Consider the following 19,047-nt stretch of genomic DNA (forward strand, 5'->3'; position numbering starts at 1 on the left):
GATCTCAGATCAGGTAAGGGTGACATTTTCTGGGTTGGTATGAGACAAGGTGTTGATCGTTATTTAGGCGAGCTAGCTGTGGCTTGGTCTGGTTGGCTAGCCACTCTTCTTTTTAAAAATCAGAGGACAGTCTCTTTTTGCTTTTTTTCCCTAATGTATTTTACTACACAGATTTACCTGGGTGGTTTTTGAGCTGAAGCACTGATCTTTCTGTCTGATTTGTATATCCTTTCCCTTTTCCTGAATTTTAGAAATAGTAGGTAATTATTGATGCGCAAGTTTATAGAATTCAGTTTGTCTCATTGTTTTGGCCTCCCGTTAAGCTTTTAATGACCCTACATTTTTGTGAGTATATGTATAAGTTTCACCGTTTTTACAGAAGAGTTTGAGAGTTATGATATTCTTATCTAAGAGGATCTGGAGTCAGAGGAAACTTACAGTGAAAGGATTTTAAAATTTGGATTGGAAAAGTGTATTAGTCATTTTTTATTGTCATACTTTGTTCTATTTTGACACACTGGGGGCCTCGCTGGCCAGGAAGAAACTGCCCTTCCTAGGGATAGCTAATTAACACCTTGACCTGTGAACACACCTCTCATCTGCAAACCAACCCCCAACCACCTACCTCCTTTATCTAATTTTTGCACATCAAGCCAATTCCTCCCTTCCCTGAAATCAACCCAAGGAGGGACAGCCCCTGAGACCCAAAGCCTGCTGGAATTATCTTACTTAGCCAATCCTAAACTATTTACTCTGTCCTGCCTTTCTGGCAGAAACCCCAAGAAAGGCTGTGCCTTCTGCCTTCCACTGGCTCCTCTGTGCCTCCTGACACCAGTGTTTCCTCCTGTGGCATGGCATGGCATGGCATGACATGCCTCTCTCCTTCCTGGCCAAATGGTGAATAACATTAAACTTTTCTTTCAGTGACATTGACCTCTCCTTGTGGTTACTTTTATAAATTAAGACCCAGGCACAACTCAAAGGGATTTGGTTTATCATTAAACTTTGAATTGACGATATAAGGTACATGCATGTGGTGAGCAGGAGGAGATGTGGCAGAAAGAATTTGGGCTTTGGTGTCAAACAGATTGTTTCAAACCCTGGCTCCAGACTTTGCTGCTAGACATTAGGTGACATTAAACAAGTTATATAATTTATCTATGCTCTAGTCTCCTCCTCCTCTATGAAATATAGAAAATAATATTTACCTTACAAGGTTTTTAGAGGGTTAAATGAAATCATCTTACGTTTCCCCTCGATGCAAACTTGTGTATTCAGCTACCTTCAACATGTCTCCATTTGAGTATCTAACCGGCAGCTCAAATGTAACATATCCAACCTGAACTTATGACTCCCACCCAGATCTTTTCCTTCCCAATATTACAGTTCTGAGCATATGGCACCACTATTTACCCAGTTAACCTAGGCCAAAAAAATATTATAGTAATTCTAGACGTTTCTTTCTCATACTTGTCCTATAATTTGTCTACGTTTAAAAGACATTCGGGGGGCACCTGGGTGGCTCAGTTAGTTGAGCATCCGATTTTGGCTCTGGTCATGATCTCGTGGTTCATGAGTTCAAGCCCCACATCAGGTTCTCTGCTGTCAGCACAGAGCCCGCTTCAGGTCCTCTGTCCCTCTCTCTCTGCCCTTCCCCTGCTTGTGCTCTCTCAAAACTAAATAAAACATTGAAAAAAATACATTCAGAATCTGTGACCACTTTTCAACTCTGCTCCTCCCACCCTAGTCCGACCCACTGTATTTTTTCTGTATTTGTTTGGCCTGAACAACTGAGTAGTTTCTTAGTTGGCTTCCTGGCTTCTCACCCCTCTACAGTCTATTGTTCACATAGCAGCTAGTAATTTTCTGAAAATATGAGTCAGTCTTAGCAGTCTTTTGCCTCGGCTCTTTAGTGACTTCCTATCATATTTAGCATCTCTTAAACAGAATAAATTCTAGCCTTTTTAAAGTCTAAAGCTACAGGGGTGCCTGGGTGGCCCAGTCAGTTAAGCATCAGATTTTGGCTCGGGTCACGAGCTTGCCGATCCCGAGTTTGAGCCCCGCGCCCAGCCCTATGCTGACAGCTCAGAGCGTGGAGCTTATTTCAGATTTTGTGTCTCCCTCTCTCTCTCTCTACCCCTCCCCTGCTTGCACTCTGTCTCTGTCTCTCTCTCAAAAATAAATAAACATTAAAAAAAATTTTTTTAAACAAAAATAAATAAACATTAAAAAATAAATAAAGTCTAAAGCTGCATAAAACCCAAAGTAATCTATTTCTCTACTTGAGATCAAAACAAGTCTCTTTTTTCCTATCTAAACATAATTCTTGGCATGGAGATAAATTGGAATTCACATGATACACTTTTTCAAACTTTTTCAAAAACTTTAAGCCCTGCTTTAGAGAGGAATTCTTATATTACACATACATATTTACATATTTTTTTCCTTCAAAGACTAATGACAAATGTATGAGGTTAATAGGCATGTAATGGGACCGTAATAGTACTAATAACGTGAAAATAAAAAGCAGTTCATTTATAGGAAGTGTTCCTGTATGGTGCACTATGAAACGGGATCACAGAATCTATGTGCATACATGAATCACCAAAAGTTCAGAAACTAAGCTCACTTTAAGAAAATTCATTCTCTTGTTTAGAGCAGAGATCTCCAAGTCATGACGTATAACACACAAAAGCCAAGTATTAGCCTAAATTGGCAATAACTGCAACTTAAATTAAAACCTAAACACCTAGATCATTACTGTGGTTCTACAGCTTTTGCTCTGTGGCCTGCAGGTTTTATTGAGGTCACAACCTGTTATCTTTTGCCTCTCCTCCTTGTGCTCCCTGTCTCCAGCTTTTTCTTGGCCCTTCTCTGCTCTCTGACCTCATCTCCTCTCCTCACTTCAGTACGGACCCATCAGACTTCTGACTGTTTGTCCAGCTCGGTGTATTGGAGCTATTCTGGACTTGGCACCTTCCCCTTAGAATATTCTTTTCACAAATATTTCATGGCTCACTCTCTCAATTTGTTCAGCTGTCTGCTCAAATACGATCTCAGGCCTTTCCTGACCACTGTATTTAAAATAACAGTCTCAAGGGGTGCCTGGGTGGCTCAATCAGTTAAGTATCTGACTTCGACTCAGGTCATGATCTCACAGTCCATGAGTTTAAGCCCCACATCGGGCTCTGTGCTAACAGCTCCAAGCCTGGAGCCTGCTTCAGATTCTGTGTCTCCCTCTCTCTTTGCCCCTCTGTCTCTCTGTCTCTCAAAAATGAATAAACGTTAAAAAAATTAAAATAACAGTCTCAGGGTTTTGTTTTGTTTTTTTCTTTATAGCACTTGGCTGATATTATCTATTTATTTGTTTATTGTCTGTCTTACCCTCTGGAACATAAGCTTCATGAGGAATTTGTCTTTTTTGCTGTTATATCCCTAGGAACTGACACATAATAAGTGCTCAATAAATGTGGACTGAATGAATCTCCATTCTCATATCAGTCATTTATTCAGCCTTTAGTCATGAATTACTACCATACACCCAACACTGTGTTAGAGATACTGTGTTACTTAAAAAGGAGACATAATCCTTTGCCTTCAAAGAACTTTTTTTTTTTTTTTTAATTTTTTTTCAACGTTTATTTATTTTTGGGACAGAGAGAGACAGAGCATGAATGGGGGAGGGGCAGAGAGAGAGGGAGACACAGAATCGGAAACAGGCTCCAGGCTCCGAGCCATCAGCCCAGAGCCTGACGCGGGGCTCGAACTCACAGACCGCGAGATCGTGACCTGGCTGAAGTCGGACGCTTAACCGACTGCGCCACCCAGGCGCCCCTCAAAGAACTTTTTTGAGAGGAGGAAGGAGGAGATAAATATAAGATAAACACTGTATAAAAATGTATGATTATGAAGGATTTTGAAGAAAGGAATACCAAGAGGCCTAGTTAATTTCCACATTGACTGAGTTGCCCACATTTTTTCCCACTTTTGATTTCTAATTTCATTTCACTGTGGTTGCAAAACATACTTTGTTTTATATCTATTTTAATTTATTGAGATTTGTTTTATAGCTTAGGATATGGTGTATGCTGGAAATTTTTCCTTGTGCATGTGAGAAAAATGTGTATCGTGTTGGGTAGAGTGTTCTATAGATGCCCCTTAGGTCTAGTTGGTTTATACTGTATTTCAAGTCTTCTGTTTCCTTGTTGATCTTCTATCTAGTTGTTCTAACACTATTGGTGAAAGTGGGGTATTGAAATCTCCTCTGTTATTATTGAAGTGTCTATCTCTCTCTTCATGTCTGTCAGTTGTTGCTTCATGTATTTTGGTGCTCTGTTATTAGGTACATATATATTTATCATTGTTATATCTTCCTGATATAACAGGACCCCTTTATCATTATGAAATGTCCTTCTTTATTTCTAGTAACATTTTTTGCTTTAAAGTCTATTTTGTCTGCTATTAGCCATTGCAACTTTCTGGTGGTTGCTGTCTGCATAATTTATCTTTTTCCACCCATTTACTTTTCATTTGTCTGTATCTTTGAATTTCAAGTGATAAATACCATGTCGTTGGATCATTTTTTAAATTGAGGTATAATTGACATGTAACATTATATTCGTTTTGGGTATACAACATAATGATTTGATATTTGTATATATTGTGAAACGATCACCACAGTAAGTCTAGTTAGATCCATCACCATACATAGTTACCAAAAAAATTTTTTTCTTGTGGTAAGGACTTTTAAGGTTTACTATCTTAGCAACTTTCAAGTATGCAATATAGTATTATTAACTATAGTCACCATGTTTTACTTTACATCTCCATGACTTACTTATGTCATAAGTGGAAGTTTGTAACTTTTGACCCCCTTCACCCATTTTACCTACCCTCAACCTCCGACTTCTGGTGACCACCAATCTCTTCTCTGTTTCTGTGAGCTTGGTTGTTTTTGTTTTTAAATTCCACATATAAGTGAGGTCATACAGTATTTGTCTTTCTGTCTCTGACTAATGTTACTAATGTTGCAAAATGCCCTTGATGTCCATCCTTGTTGTTGCAAATAACAAGATTTCATTCTCTTTTATGACTGAATGGTATTCCATGGTATATGTGTGTGTGTATCACATGTTCTATATCCATTCATCCATCAGTGGACAGTTAGATTGTTTCCATGTCTTGGCTATTGTAAATAATGCTGCAGTGAACATGGTGGTGTATATATCTTTTTAATTAGTGTCTTCATTTTCTTTGGCTAAATACCTAGAAGTAAAATTATTGGATTGTATGGTAATTCTATTTTTAATTTTTTGAAGAACCTCCATACTGTTTTCCATAGTGGCTACACCAATTTACATTCCTACTGACAGTATACAAGAGTTCATTTTCTCCACGTCCTTACCAACACTCATTATTTCTTGTCTTTTTTATAATAGCTATTCTAACAGGTCTGAGGTGATATTTCATTGTAGTTTTGGTTTATATTTCCCATTAGTGATGTGGAGCATCTTTTCATGTACCTGTGGGTCATCTGTATGTTCTCCTTGGAAAAATGTCTATTCAGATCCTCTGCCAATTTTTTAATTGGATTGTTTGGCCTTTTTGCTGTTGAGTTGTATGAGCTCCTTATATATTTTAGATATTAACCCCTTATCAGATATATGATTTGCAAATATTTTCTCACATTCAGTAGCTTGCCTTTTCATTTTATTGATGTTTTCCTTTGCTTTGCAAAACCTTTTTAGTTTATTGTAATCCCGCTTGTTTATTTTTGCTTTTACTGCCTTTGATTTTGGAGTCAGAGTCAAAAAGCGTCACCACCATTGATGCTAAGGAGCTTACTGCCTATGTTTTCTTCTAGGAGTTATATGGCTGCAAGTCTTACATTCAAGTCTATAATCCATTTTGAGTTCATTTTTGTGTGTGGTATAAGATAGTAGTTGAATTTCATTCTTTCATACATGGCTGTCCGGTTTTCCCAACACCGTTTATTGAAGAAACTTCTTTCCTTGTATATTCTTGGGGCACCTGGGTGACTCAGTCTGTTGAGCATCCAACTTCAGCTCAGGTCATGATCTCACAGTTCGTGAGTTCGAGCCCCACGTTGGGCTCTGTGCTGACAGAGCCTGGAGCCTGCTTCGAATTCTATATCTCCCTCTCTCTCTCTCTGTCCCTCCTTCAGCTTGTGCTCTGTCTCTCTCTCTCTCTCTCTCTCAAAAATAAATAAACATTAACAAAAATTTTTTAAAATTATACTCTTGGCTCCTTTGTTGTGAGTTAACTGACTGCGTATGTATGGGTTTGTTTCTGGGGTCTCTATTCTGTTCCATTCATCTCTGTGTCTGTTTTTATACCAATACCATACTGCTTACCATAACTTTTTAATATAGTTTGAAATCAGAGTGTGATGCTTCCAGCTTTGTTCTTCTTTCTCGAGATTGCTTTGGCTATTCAGGGTCTTTTGTGACTTCATGCAAATTTTAGGATGTTTGCTCTATTTCTGTGAAAAACGCAATTGAAATTTTGATAGAGATTGAATTGAATCTGGAGATTACTTTGGGCATTGTGGACATTCTAATAGTATTACTTCTGATCTATGAGCAGGGACTGTCTTTCCATTTATATGTATCTTCTTCAGTTTCTTTCATCAATGTCTTATACTTTTCAGCGCACGGTTCTTTCACCTCCTTGGTTAAGTTTATTCCTAGGTATTTTCTTCTTTGTAATGCAGCCTATTACTTCTTGAGTGAAAACAATTTTCTCATTATAGGAATATGTAATCCAAAAAAAAATCTTGAATCTAATTTGGGCTATATTTTATAATTTTAATGTATCATATTTTCATTTTTACTTTCTTTTTGGTCTATAACTTCCATTTTGCTTTATACAGGTAGATGCTCTAATGTTAAGTGCATAAATACTTACAACTGCTAGATCCTCTTGATGAATTGATCCCTTTATCATTATATAATGACCATCTTTGTCTCTAGATACAGTTTTTGTCTTAAAGTCTATTTTGCCCAGTAAAAGTATAGCTGCCCCTGCTCTCTTTTGGTTTCCATTTGCACGGAATAGCTTTTACCATTCCTTCACTTTCAGTCTGTGTGTGTCCATAAAGCTGAATCAATTCTGTTTAGGCAGCATATAGGTGGGTCTTGTTTTTTTCATCTGTTCAGCCACTCTGTGTCTTTTGCTTAGAGAAGTTAATCCATTTACATTTAAAGTAATTATTGAGAGGTTAAGGGCTTAATAATTGACATTTTGTTCATTGTTTCCTGGTTTATAGATCCTTCGTTTCTTTCTTCCTCTCTTGCTGTCTTTGTCATTTGATGCTTTTTCTGTAGCAGTATGTTGATTTCCTTTCTCTTTTGTGTACCTACTGTAGATTTTTGCTTTATAGTTTCCATGAGGCTTACATAAAACATCTTATAGTTATAACATTCTATTTTAAACTGATTAACAACTTCAACGACATACAAAGGCCCTATACTTTTACTCTACCCAGGCAAAATCTCTGAGCCAGGTCTTTGTCTCTGAAAGTATATACGTAAAGTAAAATTTTATCAAATCACATATTAAATACATGAAAAACATCTCAACTACAGTGTTTTTTTAAGTATTTTTTTAAATGTTTGTTTATTTTGAGAAAGAGAGAGACAGCACACATGTGCACATGGGGGGAGGGACAGAGAGAGAATCCCAAGCAGGCTCCTCCCAACGTGGGGCTCAGTCTCACGAACCTGTGAGATCATGACCTGAGCCAAAATCGAGAGTTGGATCCTTAACCAACTGAGCCACCCAGGTGCCCCTCTCGACTAGAGTTTTTAAAACCCTATACCAAATCTAACCAAATCAGAATGTAAGATTGAGGCTTAAGGACACGTGTTTGGAAACTTCTCCATGTATTTTTGATGTACATCTTTGGTTAAGCAATCTGTGTCAGAGAAAGTCACTAAAAATATTAATCCTCAGAGGGATGTGCTTGTAAAACTTTTGTAAAAGAATTTACCTATGTTTCCCCTAGACTGACCCTTGTAAAAATATGCAGTTCCTTACCTGTCTATAATGGGCTATATCCATAACTTCGACAAAGGGTTATTATATTTGTCTGGTTTTATGGTGTCTGTATTACTTTTTTCTCTTGCAGGTGAAAATGAGTTCCTCAGTAAGAAGAAAAGGCAAGCCAGGCAAAGGAGGTGGAAAAGGGTCTTCTAGAGGAGGAAGAGGAGGCAGGAGTCACACTAGTAAATCTCATGGGGGTGGCAGCAGTGGTGGTGGCAGTGCTGGCAACAGAAAGGCCTCGAGTAGAATTTGGGATGACGGTGACGACTTTTGTATCTTCAGTGAATCGAGGCGCACATTCAGGTCATTATGCCCTTCTCATGTTCAGAGAACTTATACTCTTGTGTTATTTTTTTTAATTAAAAAGTTGTTTTAAGTTTATTTACTTTGAGAGAGAGAGAGAGAGAGAGCTCACAGGAGGGGCAGAGAGAGAGGAGAGAGAGAATCCCAAGCAGTCTCCACACTGTCAGCCCCACGAAGGGCTCGAACTCATGAACTGTGAGGTCATGACCTGAGCTGAAACCAAGAGTCTTCCGCTTAACCGACTGAGCCTCCCAGGTGGCCCTCCTCTTACTTTAAAACCTTGAAGGCCCCCACTTTGTAACCTTTCCTAAAGGCATGATGGCAAGTAACAGCGTTTTTTTTTTTGTTTTGTTTTGGAAGGTTGAAATCTGAAGTTAACTTCAACTTACATGACACTGTGAATTGAATGTAATACTGTCATTGAAACTAATGTTACCAGGAAAGCAAATATCGGAAATAGCGAAAGTGATGAAAATGATTTTAAGTATTCCTTACACATTGAAGTTTGAAAATCCCAAAATTCGACATGACTGTACTCTGTCTTTTTAGTTGATGAGTTATCTATTTTCCAGACATATCAACCAAATCTTCACTGGTGTTTCAGGTGATGACCAGTGACAGAGTCATATCCAGGCTTCTTTCATATTCGAAAGAATAACAAATAAATTCTGATCATTCTAGTGAATATTTAATGAAAGTAAAGATTTTACTACTGCATGTTATGCAGTATAGGTATAGAATTCTCATTGTCTCTTAAACAGTGCTGCAAGCTGTCTACTGGAATTTTTAGAGATTAGCTACTCTCTCTTTCTCTCCCTTTTCTGGGAATAACTCCCAACTAAATATTAGTTAAAAAGGAATATAGGTGGGGCGCCTGGATGGCTCAGTTGGTTGAGCTTCCAACTCTTGACTTCAGCTCAGGTCATGATCCCAGGGTCGTGAGACTGAGCCCTGTGTTGGGCTCCGTGCTGAGCATGGAACCTGCTTAAGATTCTCCCTCTCTCTCTCTCTCATTCTCTCTCTTTCTCTCTCCCCCTCTGCCCCTCTCCCTCATTCACATGCACTCTCTCTCTAAAATAACAGTTAATATTAAAAAGAAAAAAATTAAAATATGTTGTAGAAGAATATTTAATCTTACGAAAATTCTAGTCTTATTTTGATGAGGAAATAAAATAAATTATAAAAGATTATATGTGCTGTATACTTTCACTTAAAAGTGTATATAAAAAGAATTGATATGAATTACGATGACTTCTGTTTTCTGCTTTTTTCCAGTGAACATGTATTTATTATTATTTTTTTTTTGTAATCAGGAAATAATGATAAGGTCAGTAAATATTTCAAAAGTAAGGCCTAATATTCCCATTGTTTTCAGATTGGGCACCTAAAACAGAATGAAATAAATGCTTTGCGTGTAACATTTCTTTCGAAAGTCTCTACTCTCAACTGCAGCAGGAGTCATCATAGCATTACTTTTTCCAGAGGATTCTTGAGTTAGTGAAACCAGATTTAGTGATTAGGAATCTAACCAGATTGTTTTTTTTTCCCCAGCAGTTGCAAGATAATGAAGTGTGGTAAATACTGTAGAAAAGGGGAAATTCTTCACAGTCATTGTCATCTTTTGTAAAACACTTGACAGTCCAGTCCATGTTGTATCTGTTTGAGGACTGTGAGGAGAGCGTAAGAGTTCTGGTCACAGGTAAATGTGTCCTTTGCAGACCTAGCAACAGTAGAAAAGGAGAGGCACGCCCCAAATGGAAGCCCGAAGCCAAAATGCCCCTTCAGACTCTGCATATGACTTCTGAGAATCAAGAGAAAGTGAAAGCTCTTCTCCGAGACCTGCAAGAACAAGATGCGGATGCTGGATCTGAGTGAGTTATTTTATTTGAGTCAATTATTATGTTAAGTAAGATGTATCGGCAGTGGGGGCAGTGGGGGCAGTGGGCACGTCCGTCCGTCCAGTGTGTCTTTGGGATGCTTTTCAATACTGATCCTATTGTGACAATGTGATTAGTTGAAAGTGAGCCAAAAGCAAAACAAGAATAATTATTCAGCAGCAGTTTTAGAGTGCGTTTGTTTTGCAATATCTGGGAGCAGTACAGATTGCCTTTGCGTCTTTTCTTCTGAGGATAATGCTGATATGGATTCAGTAATTGCTTTATTGACAGCCTTCCAAATAAAACCCTGCAGTGAACAAGTAGACGTGTTGTTCGAGGAGCAAATATTGAGTTGATCAGATGAAGTCTTAGGATTACACTTTCTCATAACCATCTGCCTCAGAGAAACAACTTTTAATATTTTGGCTGTTTTTGCTCTGTGATTTCAGTCAAAGAAGTCAATGCATTCCATTCACCAGAACCGATGGGTGGGTCAGTCAACAGTTCAGCCTCCGTCTTACCTACATATCTCTTACCTGCCTTAGATTTAGGAAAGGTGGTTAGGCAAAGCAAAAAATCAGGGATGGTTTTTATGAATGAGGAGAAGGAGGATGGCCAGGGCTTCTGTGGTTAAGAGTACAGGCTCTGGGGTCACACTGCCTGGGTTAAAATCTCTAGTTGCTCTTTACTGTATAACCTTTGGCAATTACTAACCCTCTCTAACTTTTAGTTGATCATCTGAAAAATGGACATCCCAGCAATATCTGATCAAGGGTTGTGGGGAGATTTTTAAAGAGATAGAATACATACAACACTTAGCATAGAACCTGGCATTAATAAATGCCTGATAAATATTAATTGCCAAGATAGAAGTTAGATCAGTAAAAGTTCAAACCAGTGACTGAAGAATGGTTAGGATCCTGTGTCCTTTGGCTCCCTGAATTAAATTCTTAGACTCTTGCTAAATTTTACTTTGAAGTAAGTGGAACTTAATATCTAATAATATGAACATGTTACCTTTGTCAGAAGAGGCATTTCTGGGGAAGAGGAAGATGACGAGCCTGATTGTGATGATGAACAGTACTGGCCTGCTGGCCAAGAAGCTTCCCTTGTTCCCGACTGTGACCCTTTGGAATGTGCTGGCTCAGGCCTAGTGGAGCCTCCTAATCCAGAATTCACAGTCTCAACATTTGCAGTGCAGAAACTTGCCAGGTGATTGCTTTCAACATTTATGGCGGCTGGGGGAGAACTGAAGGAACTAGAATCACATTACAAACCCTACTCCCCCTTCCTGGAAAGCTCTCCTGTTGCAGGGGCTGCTGCGGTGCTGATGTGCCTAATACCCTCTCTTTCAGGACAGGGTGACTAGGGAGGAATCCATGTTACCAGGGATACTTTCTCAAAATGCCAATCCTGCCTATGTACAGTTATAACTTCACATGAGCATGTTTAAATGAACTTCACTTCTGTGATTTGAAATTACTCAATATTTTTTGTCATGTTTCACACTTGGTAGGTATGGGTTCAACCCTGAACGCTGTCAGGCAGCCCTGCGGATCTGTGATGGAGATGTGGGGGCATCGCTGGAACATCTGCTCACACAGTGTTTTTCAGAGACATTTGGGGAGAGGATGAAGCTCTCTGAGGCGGTTGCCCATGTGAGCGTGGATGAGTGTGTGGAACAGCGGCAGGAAGAGGCATTTGCTCTGAAGTCAATCTGTGGAGAAAAATTTATCGAAAGAATTCAGAACCGAGTCTGGACCATTGGATTGGAATTGGAGTATTTGACGAGTAAATTCTGCAAATCAAAGCGAAAGGAAAGCACCAAAAATACACAGGAGACTTCACTTGAAATCTGTAAATTTTACCTCAAAGGAAATTGTAAATTTGGATCAAGATGCAAATTCAAACATGAAGTGCCCCCAAATCAAATTGTTGGAAGAGCAGAAAGAATTGTAGATGATTCTCATCTTAATGTTCATGAAGATGCCTCTTTTTTATATGAACTTGAAATTCGATTTTCTAAAGACCACAAATACCCCTACCAAGCTCCCCTTGTGGCATTTTATTCCACCAATGAGAATCTACCTCTGGCTTGTCGTTTACATATCTCTGAGTTCCTTTATGGCAAGGCCTTGACATTTGCAGAAACTTCCGAACCTGTTGTATATTCTTTGATAACCCTTTTAGAGGAAGAATCAGAAATAGTCAATTTACTAACAAATACCCATCACAAATACAGTGTCCCTCCTGTGAACTTTCCGCCAGTGTCATCTGGGACCAGAATAAATAATCCTGTCTGTCGTAAACCAGTGATCCCAAACAATTCTTTCGCTCCAAATCAGACTCCTGAAGGTATGGAAGGCTTTGATTGAGTGGAGGGTTTTGTGGAGGGGGCATTCAGGATGGATTAAGGAAGACCGAGCTTCTGAGGGCTTCTCTAGGATCTCCCGGTGATCTTAGGCCAATCAGTCTCTTCAGTCCAAGGGCAAAAGGGAATGAGAATCCCCTGAACTGTGGCCTGACTTTAATTGAAAGCCCCAGTTTTGTCACTGTGATTGGGCTGTCTGCATTGAAAGTTTGTAGTGATACAGAAGTTTATTCTACAGTTGGGGGTTGGAAGAACCTTAAAGCATCTTCCCAGAAAACATGTTTGATTTAATCCATTTGGTTTCACATGTTTACTTCTGATGTTTTACATGGAATTACTTTCAACTGAGTTTTTAGAGATATTTCTCTTTCCACAGTATACTAGACCCCCAAAGTCCATTAGTGTTAAGGCTCTCTTTATGAAGTCCTAAACCCTCAGTTTAAAAAATGTTTGTGGAACCTTCTGGCTTGATTGCTTTGCGGATTTGCCGTACAGATTCGTACGCCACAGTTAAGCTCCTTTTTCAAAGTTCTTCAAGGAATTCTTATTTGTTGCCATCTTTCTTTGAGAGAAACAAGTTTTCCTGATTTCACAAGAATTCTTAGGTAAACATCAGTAAGTAGAGAACAATGAAACTGCATTAAGGTGTGGATGGCATACAGTTGGCCAGGTTCACTCACTAGCCACTTGCTGCCAAACAGCAGTTTCTAGTATGTGGGATTCAAATATATTCCTGGAGAAATGACAGATTGTGTGACAGGGCCTTTTTTTTTTAAGTAACACCTTTATTGAGATACAATGTACATACTATAAAATTCACTCTTTTAAAGGATACAATCCAGTGGCTTTTTAGTATATTCACAGAGTGGTGCAACCATGAGGACTATTTTTTTTTTTTAATCTTTATTTTTGAGTGAGAGAGAGACAGAGCGTGAGCGGGGAAGGGGCAGAGAGAGAGGAAGACACAGAATCTGAAGCAGGCTCCAGGCTCTGAGCTGTCAGCACAGAGCCTGACGCGGGGCTCCAACTCAGGAATGGCAGAGCCGAAGTCAGACGCTTAACTGACTGAGCCACCCAGGCGCCCCAACCATGACAACTGTCTAATTCCAGAACATTTTGATCAACCCTAAAAGAAACCCCATACTTACTAGCAGCGAGTGCTCATTTCTCCCTTTCTTCAACCCTTGACAACTATGAATCTACATTCTGTGTCTGTGCATTTGCCCATTCTGTATACTTCCTGGAAATGGAATCATACGATATGTGGCTTTTGTGATCGGCTTCTTTCACTCAGCATAATGTTTTCAAGGTTTGTTCATGTAGGACATATCAGTACTTCATTTTATTGCTGAATAACACTCCATTATAAGGACATGCCATATTTTGTGTATTGATTTATCATTTGGTAGACATTTGGGTTTCATGTCATAGAATTTTAGGAACACTTGCAAATAGTTGAAACTGTCAGTTAATTCCTTGAATGTAAAGAGTCTACAGAATTAACAAAGCATGCCATGATTTTTTTCTTCTTCGTTTTTAATTTGGTTTAGCAATAGCCACTTATTCCTAATTAAAGTATATTTGAAGATGCATTTTAAGTTCTTTAGCAGTAGAAGTAGTTGTTTGAAACAAATGAACCTGCTTTATTCAAGCTTTAGCTTTTTCTCCATCTTACGATTTTTTTGTTGTTGTTACTTTGTTAGAGAGTGACTCTCCCCCTTTGCTAAAGAAAGGGCTCCATATGGAAAATGTTTCCTTTTATCCCCTGCAAGTTGAAAAAGAATCAGAACCTGAGGAGGATTCAGAGGAGGATGAAGGTCCTGCACCAGTTATAGTGGAGAATGAGAGCTATGTGAACCTTAAGAAAAAGATTTCCAGAAGATATGACTGGCAGGCAAAATCAGTACATGCTGAAAATGCTAAACTCTGCAAGCAGTTCCGAATCAAACAGGTAGGGTGTTCCCAGAGATTGGCTAGCATTGCCTCCCTACTGTACAGATGAACTGGTCAGGAGTTAGAAAGCCTGGCTACCCTCCCTAGTATGCTTTTGTTTCTCTTTAACTCCGCATGCTTTCTGCAAGCCACAGCAAACTTGGGTGCATGTTCTAGATAGTTTTGGAAAATCCAATGGCTGGTGAAAGTGAAATGCACGCATATATACCAAATATTCTCAGAATCTTGTGGCTCTGGTACTATGACAGGCAATCTGATAAGTGAAATGAAAATTAGTGCTGTGATTTATATTAGAAAAAATAGTGGAGAAAGGAGAAGGAGGGACTCTGACTCCATTTGAGAGAATCCTAGGATGAATAACTTGCCTAAGGTCACATAGCTAGCAGGTGGCCACACAAGGGCTTCAAGTTAAATCTCTGTTTCCAAAGTCCATATTGTTTTTATCCCATTCACATGAAGATTGTTTTCAAAGAACCTGTAAGTGAACTGTTAGGGCAGGGTTGGATGTAGGACAAAAACAAGTTGCTTAGCCAGTTTGGGGATTGGATTGGATGCTGTCTAGCAGCATTTCTAATTGTGAAGTTCTGATTCTGATTTTTGACACAGCATAACACTATGGCATATGTAGTGCAATGCCTATAGAACATCAAAATGAATAGAAATTCACACCATAAGTAGTAAGATAGTAAAAACAAAAAATTACATATTCAGTTTGATCAGTTTGTGTTTAGAGGTGATAAATTTATATGATAACATTATATGCAGAAAATGATGTGTTAATGTAAATTTCTTATATTATTCAAAAATATATCTTTAGATTTAACATATGCTACAATGTTTATTGGCCATTGCACGTCAGACTGAGTTACATATATGTGATGCGTGGCCAAAAAGAACCTTTCATGAGTGTTCTCACTATTACTGATTTTAGTAAAAATCTGATAGAACTATGCTATCCAGTGTGGTAGCCCCTGGCCACATGCAGGTGTTTAAATTTAAGTTAATTAAAATTAAATAAAATTAAAAATTCAGTTCCTCAGTAGCACTAACCACATTTCAAATACTCACTAGCCACATGTAGTCAGAGGTTGTTCTTTTGGACAATGCTATTATAGAACATTTCCATTAACATGGAAGGTTCTACTGGATAGTGCTGGTGCAGAGAATCCTGCTAGGAAGAGCTGGGTAGTGCTAAACAAGAGGCTTATTTCTCTTACAAGATCTTGCAGTTTATTCAGATGTAGGAAAATCACAAGATTTCACAGCTTTCTCTGGCTGATTCTCTAAGCAGCCTTCTGCTGAAGTCACCAGCCCCCAATCCTAACAAATCTGCAATTTCTGTCTCTGAACAAATTGTTAAAGAAAGAGCAGAAAGGGTGGGTCTAGCTATGAGATTCCAACCTGAGATCTTTGTGAAAGATGATTCAAAGTAACGTAACTGATGCCTTATCTTTTATATTATTAGGCTTCCAGACAGTTCCAGGCAATTCTGCAAGAAAGACAATCGCTCCCTGCTTGGGAAGAAAAAGAAACCATTCTTAAATTGTTGAGCGATCACCAAGTGCTTGTTATAAGTGGTATGACTGGGTAAGAATGCAATTTATTTGTAATGCAGCTTTCATCCATGAATATGGTATGCACCCTGGTTACCATAACCAGTTCTACTTGTAAAAAACTAGTAACTGTTGTTATTTGTGCTTTACTTGTCAGATACTAAATAATATTTCACAGAACCTAATTTTACAGATCTTTAGCCAACAGACCCAAATTACAAACAAAAAACAAAAAAACACCTCAGAAATCCATCAAGTAATTTATAGACATTGCACACCTCTTCCCTGAGACAATTTTAAGGTAAAAGGTCTAAATGAAGACTTTTACCAGGCCCATTTTTAAATGTAAAGGATAGTTCTAGAACATTTAACTTGGAAACTTCCATCTGCTAAATTTATTCTGATTTCCTTAGAGCTTTTATTTGTTCTTTTAATAACAACTTAGGGCATATTATTTTTCCTACTTTACCCTTTTCGCATGTTATCCAAATTTATTTAGCAGCGATAGGTTGTAGCCTTAATTTAGTTCTATATTCAAAAGTATTTAACCTAATAATTACATTCGTGCCCAGACTCACCAATATAGTAGTAATTTGAGATCTTCCAGTTTCTTGGGGTGTCTGGGTGGCTCAGTCAGTTAAGAGTCTGACTCTTGATAGTAGCTCAGGTTGTGATCTTGTGGTCATGGGATTGAGCCCCATGTCGGTTCAGTGTGGAGCCTGCTTGGGATTCCCTCTCCCTCTCCCTATGCCCCTCTCCCCTGCTGGCCCTCTCTTCCTCTCAAAATAAATAAATAAACATTTAAAGAGATCTTCCAGTTTCTTATATTTTTAAGAAAAATTTTTTAGTATTTATTTTTGAGAGAGAGAGAAAGAGAGAGAGGAGGACAGCGCAAGAGGGGAGGGGGGCAGAGAGAGAGGGAGACACGGAATCTGAAGTGGGCTCCAGGCTCTGAGCTGTCAGCATGGAGCCCCACGCAGGGCTCAAACTCACTAACTGAGATCATGACCTGAGCCGAAGTTGGACGCTCAACCGGCTGAGTCACCCAGGCGCCCCTCAGTTTCATATCTTTTTAACCTCAGTCTACTTGTAGCCAAATCAGTAAGATAATACATAAAAATCATAACATAATACTCCCATTTCTTTAGGATTCAAACATAGAGGTCATTTGTAGTGGTGTTTACAGAACTTAATCTAATGTCTGTTCAATTGTCTCAATTTTACAAATGATACTAAATGATTATTTGATTGCCCTGTTAATCTGAGTGCAAATTCCTAGCAGTTATGAGCTGTAGGTAACAAGTCAGTAGGTCAGTTTAGAAGATAAATGAAGATTATGAATTTTATCATAATCAGGTTTCTCACTTTCCTCACTGCACATGATTGTTTTGGGTTTTTTTTGTTTTGTTTTGTTTTGTTTTTTTAGTTTGGTTTTTGTTTTTTTGGTAACTAGCACTTGAAAACTCTCATATTAGGACTTATTTGTTTTGACATACAGATGTGGAAAAACCACACAGATTCCTCAGTTTATTCTGGATGATTCTCTGAATGGACCACCTGAGAAGGTGGCCAACATCATCTGTACGCAACCCCGACGAATCTCGGCAATATCTGTTGCTGAACGTGTTGCTAAAGAAAGGACAGAAAGAGTGGGTCTGACTGTGGGGTACCAGATCCGGCTGGAAAGTGTCAAGGTTCGTATGCTCTGCTTGTTTCCTGATAACAGAAATTTAGTTTTCAAGTATAAAGAGTTTTTGGGGTCTGGAGACACATGGGCAATTTGGGATATAGACTTAGGTAGGGCTAAAGACCTTTCAGAAATATTTTGGTATAAACTCTTATTTGGGTGTACTTAATTTCCTCTACCTTTTATTCTGAGGCACCTGGGTGACTCAGTCATTTAAGCGTCCCACTCTTGACTTTGGCTCAGGTCGTGATCTCATGGTTCATGGGATTGAGACCTACATCATCAGGCTCTGTGCTGATTGCATGGAGCCTGCTTGGGATTCTCTCTCTCCCTCTCTCACTCTGCTCCTTCCCTGCTTGCCTGCACATGCGAGCACACTTTCCCCCTCTCTCTTTTAAAATAAAAGAAACATTTTTTTTTAAGACCTTTTATTCTTTATTGGCAGAAGTGATCTAGTAACTGCTATTTTACTCTTAATCCTGAGACTTAATCCATTTAACCAAATAAGGAACAGACAAATTTAGAATTGGGTTTATTATTCACTGTTGTTTTTATGTTTTATAATACTTTTTGAATGTTTTTTATGAGGTTTAAACTTAAATTTTTGATATAAAGTAGAAAAGCTTTTACTATTGTTGGCCAGAAAGAAACTATGCATTTAGTGTGGTTTCAGATTAAATGCAACTGCTGATGTTTTCAATATTCTTTGTCCCTATCCATTCAAAATGGCCTTGCCATTTTGGCTTTGAAAGTGTTCCCTGGGGTGCCTGGCTGGCTCAGTCAGTAGAGCATATGACTCTTAAGCTCAGGGTCATGGGTTCAAGCCACGTGGGCTCAAGTTGGATGTGGAGCCTCGTTAAAATTTAGAAAAGAAAAAAGAAAGGAAGAGTTTCCTTTTTTCAAAAATTCCATGAATGCCTTCTATGCCCTTTTCTGTGTAAGTCCTCAGCCACCAGACTGTTGTACTGCACCACAGGCGTGCTGCTGAGAAGGCTGGAGGGAGACACAGCTCTACAAGGAATCACCCATATCATTGTTGATGAAGTTCATGAGAGGACAGAAGAAAGGTAAAACAAAGATTTTCCAAACAAATAGCCACACACATAAAATGAAGACATGGCTGAAAGAATTTTGTTCTGTTTCCAGTTCAGTTTCACAGAGCTAGAGAGGAAGGCCACAGAGGAGGCCCAAGTTAGAGAGGAACGCTTTCCTGATCTCCAGGGTCTGTAATACTAAAAA

The 19,047-nt window shown here is 38.7% G+C and overlaps 1 protein-coding gene across 3 annotated transcripts in view; it reads left to right on the forward strand.

The window, feature by feature from the left end:
• DHX57 (DExH-box helicase 57) overlaps nucleotides 1–19,047 on the forward strand; it is a 54,898-nt gene that overhangs the window by 909 nt on the left and 34,942 nt on the right. For 2 of the 3 annotated variants that reach the window (XM_043604122.1, XM_043604123.1), the window contains exons 2-9: nucleotides 8,150–8,367; nucleotides 10,086–10,238; nucleotides 11,271–11,456; nucleotides 11,761–12,599; nucleotides 14,319–14,566; nucleotides 16,034–16,155; nucleotides 17,620–17,815; nucleotides 18,751–18,875. In XM_043604122.1, coding sequence (XP_043460057.1) covers nucleotides 8,156–8,367; nucleotides 10,086–10,238; nucleotides 11,271–11,456; nucleotides 11,761–12,599; nucleotides 14,319–14,566; nucleotides 16,034–16,155; nucleotides 17,620–17,815; nucleotides 18,751–18,875 — 2,081 coding nt within the window. In that variant the 5' untranslated portion in view covers nucleotides 8,150–8,155. The remainder of the gene's footprint in view (nucleotides 1–8,149; nucleotides 8,368–10,085; nucleotides 10,239–11,270; nucleotides 11,457–11,760; nucleotides 12,600–14,318; nucleotides 14,567–16,033; nucleotides 16,156–17,619; nucleotides 17,816–18,750; nucleotides 18,876–19,047) is intronic. The other variant, XM_043604124.1, reaches the window with a different exon arrangement.

The sequence above is a fragment of the Prionailurus bengalensis genome, chromosome A3 (assembly GCF_016509475.1).
Source record: "Prionailurus bengalensis isolate Pbe53 chromosome A3, Fcat_Pben_1.1_paternal_pri, whole genome shotgun sequence".
NCBI lineage: Eukaryota > Metazoa > Chordata > Mammalia > Carnivora > Felidae > Prionailurus > Prionailurus bengalensis.